General features: G+C 56.9%; 1 protein-coding gene across 6 annotated transcripts in view; it reads right to left on the bottom strand.

The window, feature by feature from the left end:
* The window catches only part of LOC115298993 (ras GTPase-activating protein 4), a 23,575-nt gene extending 22,011 nt beyond the window's left edge, over window positions 1-1,564 (bottom strand). For 3 of the 6 annotated variants that reach the window (XM_029948223.1, XM_029948221.1, XM_029948222.1), the window contains exon 1: window positions 1,370-1,557. Coding sequence is in view for 2 of the 6 variants with exons in the window: in XM_029948221.1 (XP_029804081.1) it covers window positions 1,370-1,434 (65 nt within the window). In the remaining 4 variants the exon portion in view is untranslated. Of the gene's footprint in view, window positions 1-1,369 lie in introns of all 6 variants that reach the window. The other 3 variants (XR_003911926.1, XR_003911927.1, XM_029948224.1) reach the window with 2 other exon arrangements.
* Between the last annotated feature and the right edge of the window lie 4,436 nt (window positions 1,565-6,000).

The following is a 6,000-nucleotide window of genomic DNA, read 5'->3' as shown; positions in this document are numbered from 1 at the left end:
CCCTACCCATTGCCATAGCAACTGCTGAGCCTGGCCTAGCCTGGCCCAGGGGGCCTTGAACTACAACTGTTCAAGGCGCTGAGCTGAGCGAGGGAGGAAATTCACAGGGGCCACTGCGCATATGGGAGAGATGCCCTCACCCCAGCCTCCTGCGCCCCTCCCCATTTGCCACCCCTTGGCATCCAGGTGCCTGCTGAGGAGCCAGGGTTGGGCACGGGAGGGGCAGGGGGGCTCCAGAAAGTAGACTTTGGACCCAATGCTGCCTCTGGGCTCCCCTTCCCCCACACCCTGCTCCAGGCAGCCAGCGCACCTGGAGCTTGGATTTTTTTTTAAGATTTCATTTTTAAGTGAACTCCACACCCAACCTGGGATTGGAATTCCCAATCCTGAGATCAAGAGTCACATGCTCTACTGACTGAGCCCAACAGACACCCCAGTGTTTAAGGGATTCTGACCTCCAGTTTACAGAAGGGGAAACTGAGGCTTCAGAGATAAAATGCTGCCTAAGGCTGTATACGAGGAAGGCAAGGATTGGATGGGACAACTTGGCTCTGGAACCTACTGAGAAAGGGGCTGGAACAAGGGGTTCCTGAAACCTCCTCAAATCTGGTGAGGGACCAGGGAAAGCCCTAGATGTTGACGTTTGTTAGCTCTGGACTCTAGACGGTGCTCAGCCATGTGGAGCCAGCATTTCAGGTCTCTGAGCCTCAGTTTCCTTATTTGTAAAATGGAATGACGAGAATTGCCTTGCTGGGTAGTTCTGAGGAGCTAAGGCCACCGCACGGCTCGACCACCCAATCTTCGACCACCCAATCTTCGCACGGTACCGGCCTCCGGACCTGCAGGTTCACCCACCCTTCACGCCAGCGCACATCTGGAAGCCCCGGGACAGCCCCCTGCCCCCAGGACGTGTTTCAGATGCACACTCCCGGGTACTAAAGGTCTCGGAACTACTGAGGAAGACAGACCCCTCGTTTCCGGGGGGGCACCCACACACCCTCCAGCCACACCCCCCGCAGTTCACTGAGACATCTCCCTGCGAGGTCTCCCCCACGCCACAGCCCCAGTCCTTTAAAGCTTCACCCTTCCCCTCTTGAGCCGCTGTTCGCCCTCTCCCTGCTTACTAAGGCCCCTTATAGACACCAGTCCCCTCCCCAGTCCGCGGCCCTTCCCTGTCACCCCCTGCCTGGTGCTCGCAACAAATCTTAACTGTCCCCATTTCCCTTCCAGTCCCACACCGCGACCACACTCGCCACACCCTCGCCGCTGCTCCACTTGTGGGCGGGCCGTGCGGACCCCAGAAAGGTCAGGCATAAGGGGCAGCGCCCCTCCCCAGAAAGTTGGGGCCCCCACCCCTGGCGGCGCTCACATGTCCTTGGCGGGCAGGTTCTTCCCCTCCACGATGCGGATGGACAACGAGCTGCGCTTGGCCATCGCGGGTCCGCTACGCGGGATGCGGGCCCGGGGGAGCCGGACGCCAGGGTCGGGTGCAGAGGGCCGCCGGCGCAGGGACTGGGCGCCGCGGGGGGCGGGCCGCGCCCGGCGCGGGAGGTAAGCGCGGGGGCGGGGGAATCGCTTCCACTTCATTCACCCCCGCCCCCGCCCCATGTGCGGGGGCCAGTGCACCCGAGCGGGCCAATCGGCGGCCGTGGCTCCCAGAGTGGGCGGGGCCTGCCGGGGCCGTCACGCTCATTGGCCGTCTGGGGGGAGGGGAGGGGCCTGCGCCAAGCTCTGTGGTCCTGCTGGCTCCCTGGCGCGGTGGGGCTAGGGGGCGACGGTCGGCGCCCGGTGGCCTGTGCCACCGGGGCGTGTGGGCGGCGGGCGTGGTCCCAGTGCCAGTCCCCAGGTGCACGAGGGCTGTGGGTCCTAGTGTGTGCTCATAGGCGCGGGCAAGTGCGGGGACACGCGGGCAGGGGACGTGCAAGGAGGACAGCCCGGGCCACCGGAGCCTAAGGCTTGGGACGCCTTGCGTAGGTGTAAGATGAATGAATGAACAATCAGACAAACTTAGCAAACACTATGTGTGTTTAAGTTAGAACCACCTGGACACAGAAGGAGGCAGCGAGAGCCAGGGCAGTCCAGAGCTTTGGGGACAATGTATTTGAATCTGAAAGACCAGGATTCTTTTTGAGAATCTGCTTGGGAGGAGGGGTCTTTTTCAGTGATCGCTTCACTTAACACCCCCTCCCTCCCCAGAGGTGGGAACTTGGATGAAGCGCTCAGGTTTCTAGAATTGGCCCCTTCGTGGTTTTCTCCCAGACCTGGAGGTCACAGTCCTGGGACTGACACAGCCATAACTGGCCCTGGGTATCTGCCCCCCGCCCCAGGGCATTGTCTGAAACATCACTGCAGTCTTGGATCCTAGACCCAGCTTCACCACTCTCTTGCTGGATGGCTCTGGGTGGCTTTCTGAACTTCCATGAGCTGGTTCCATTTCATCACCAGCAATGACGGTGCAGTGATATGTGCCAAGGATGCCCAGGAAACCCTGTGTGTGGGTGCCTGGTACAGGTTCTATTTTCCCTTACCTTCTGTTTTCTTTTCCTCTTTTGTTATTTACACAACACATGCACAGCTCGCCAGGTTCAGACATTGAATGTTTACAATGCTTTTCAATGCTTCCTTAAAAAAAATGAGGGTGCCTGGCTGACTCTGTTGGTAGAGCATGTGACTCTTGGCCTGGGGGTCTTGAGTTCCAGCCCCACTTTGGGTATAGAGATTACTTTTTTTAAATGCTTTCAGGGGCACCTGGGTGGCTCAGTCTTCAGCTCAGGTCATAAACTCACAGTTTGTGAGTTTGAGCCCCGCATCAGGCTCTCTGCTGTCTGCGCAGAGCCTGCTTCAGATCCTCTGTCTTCCTTGTTCTCTGCCTTTCCCCTGCTTGTTCTCCTCTCTTCCCCTCTCTCTCTCAAAAATAAAAAATACACATTAAGAAAATGTTTTCAGGGTGGCTCAGTCAGTTAAGCATTCGACTTCAACACAGGTCATAATCTCCTAATTTGTGAGTTCCAGCCCAGAGCCTGGAGCCTGCTTTGGATTCTGTGTCTCCCTCTCTGCCCCTCCCCCCTACACTCTCTCTCTCTCCAAAACAAACATTAAAAAATCATTTTTTTAATGCTTTCAATGAAAACTCATTCTTCTCTCCCAGCCATAAATCCCCTTCCCCAAGGAAGCGACATCCTTATATCCTTGTAACACCTACTGGCAACAGTCTCTGTTTCAATGCACAGGACACGTATGTTTTTCTTTTATATTCAAATAGTAGCTTACAGGTTCCCCTTATAGTTTCTCTTGCGTCATCTTGGAAAGCCATAGTATTTATAAGTAAAAAGCATTCTTATTCTCTGCCAACTGCCCAGTTTCCCAGTGTGTGGATGTACAGTCACCTCCGACGGGTCTCCTGTTAGTAGATGGACCATTGCTTTCACCGAACAATAGCATGGCTCACGCATCATTCTGTGCCTGAGCAAATGCAGCCAAGGATGAATTCCTAGAAGAGGAATCCCTGGGCCAGAAGATGTGTGCACATTGGGACGCACATTTTCTGCGGCTGTGTTGTTCCAATGTGCACTGCCACCGACCTACAGGAGCGAACCAGCTCCCCCATGTTGTCCCCAGCGTGTCCTGTCATCAATATGTGATCTTTGTCTACGTCATCAGTGGAGACATAATGGTTCCTCAGGGTACTTAGGGCTATTTTTTTAGGTAGTTCATCAGGGCCACCATCAGTCATGGCCGGTTCCTGAGATCTGCCCCCTCTGCCCTGTCATTCTTCAGGCATGTCCCACCCCCGACCGTGGATGTGGGCCGGGTCACCTGGAGAGTGAAAAGCCACTTCGTTGGTTTTTTGGTAGATTGGGGGCTCACTCCCCCTACTGCGGGCTGTGACTGAGGCCTGGTTGGTGAGTGGGGGGCAGGGAGGACTTCTGCAAATCTAATGTTTGAGGCTTCCTGCAGGCTGATCCCTTCCCCAGCCTGGGGACACACCTGAGGGGAGGGGACACGGCCCAGGGACACAGCAGCACAGCTGAGCCTGAGCCGGGAAACAAGGCTGCTGCTGCTGCTTCTTTTTTTCTTTTTTTCTGTTAATGTTTACTTATTTTTGAGAAAGAGAGAGAGCCAGAGCCAGGGAGGGAGGGAGGGGCAGAGAGAGTGGGAGGCACAGAATAGGAAGCAGGCTCAAGCTCTGAGCTGTCAGTTCAGAGCCCGACACGGGGCTAGAACCCACGAGCCGTGAGATCATAACCTGAGCTGAAGTCAGACACTGAACCGACTGAGCCACCCAGGCACCCTGAAGCCAGGCTGCTTTTGTCCACTGCAGGATGCAATCCTTGCTCACCCCCAGTGCTGGGGAGCCGACCTCCTCGAGACGCGACGCGGTCCATCTTCAGACTATTCCAGCTGTGAGCAAGGCCTGGTCCCCCACCCCACCGGGCTGCCAGAGTGGCCCTGGAAGCTTAAACCATGGCTATTCTCCCCAGCCTGCTCAGCTCTGAGCCAGGCTCCCCTCCCCTGCCATGAGTTCTAGATCCCACACTGCCTCGGTCGCTGTCCCTAGAGAGCCTCCGGTTTGTCACAGGCCCTTCTGGAGTGTAGCTTCCAGAGAGGGGCTGGGCCTCCCTGCTGTGCTGTGCCACACAGAGCAAACATGAACAGACCAAATCCTCTTTTTGGGCACTAGACCTTTAATGATCCCACCCACAACTGTCCTTAGCTTTTTTGGGCTGCACTGCCCTGGTTTCTACTTCCAAACAACAGAAACCAGCTCTGACTAATTTAAACAAAAAAGGGATTCCTTAGAAGGCCACGGAGCGTGTCACAGGTTCTCTGGGAGGGCCAGAGAACCAGGACCAAAGCCATACCCAGCCAAGAACAACGCCCCAAAGCACATGCCAGAAGTGGCTTGGTGCAGACGCCCCCAGCGCTGGCCCTAACCACAGGCCCCTCATCTCATGCTGATACCAGACACCAGGGCATTGCTGTCACAAGCGTCGAACTGTGGCATCCCCCTGGTCACCACAGGGCTGGGAAAGCCGATGACAGCACCATGGGCATCTGTCCTGGGAGGGATCAACCTTAGAAAATGGGGTAGGGGGGAGGGAGGAGGGGCCTGGATAGAGGAAGGGGGTGAGGTGCCAGGCTTCCCCAGGAGTGACAGTTTTCAGCCCAGGGTCCTGAATTGCCATGTTGCACCCCGGATGACATCTCTTTAGCACCTGCTAGGTGCCACCTGGACTCCAGGCCCCTACACAGGTTTCTCATCTGATTCGCGTGACGCCTTAGCTGCTGTCACCCCCTTTTCCCTGAGATTCCCACGGGGTGCTCGGTGTCCTGCAGTGCACCCCACTTTACAAGGAAGGAGGAGGCTCTGTGGAGGCTGCCTGCCAGCCCCTCTCAAAGCTTCCGCCCCCTCCTGCTGACACATGATTGCTTTCTGTCCGCACTACCTCCGCCTTGGCCTTGTCGCCTAGAAGTACAGTCTCTGAGCACGAGGACTCCTGGGGCAGAACGTGATCAACACAGAGGCCTCGGCCAGGGAGGCCAGCCAAGCCGCCTGCCTGTTCCCAGAAATCAGGGGTGGGGTGAGTCAGAGGGTGGGGCCAGGAGGGGAGCCCAGCCCTGGCTCCCCACTTAGTCCAGACCCTCCGTCTGTGGAGGGCTGCAGAGCAGACCCCTTATTTGAACAGACCACTGCCCTCCTTTCCTGTCCCCCATGCTCATTCATTCATTCATTCACTCAGGCATCAGCTTAGGAATTCAGCATTCATTGAGTACCTGCTGTGTGCCAGGCCACATGCGGGGCACTGGGGTTCTAGAGCAGGGGGTAAATGAAGGGTATGGAGGGGGGCACTCAGGAGATCTTCCAGAGGAAGTGACACTGAGCGGGTCTGGGAGGATGGGGAGGCATTCGTGATTTGGTGGCAGGTGGGAGGGGAATGCTCCCCATGGAGAGAGCAGCCGGAGCAAAAGTGGGCAGGTGTGATGAAGCCTGGGGTGTTC

The sequence above is a fragment of the Suricata suricatta genome, chromosome 8, assembly GCF_006229205.1.
Source record: "Suricata suricatta isolate VVHF042 chromosome 8, meerkat_22Aug2017_6uvM2_HiC, whole genome shotgun sequence".
Classification (NCBI taxonomy): Eukaryota; Metazoa; Chordata; class Mammalia; order Carnivora; family Herpestidae; genus Suricata; species Suricata suricatta.
Note: the sequence above shows the minus strand (reverse complement) of the source record. Positions and strands in the feature narration are given on the sequence as shown.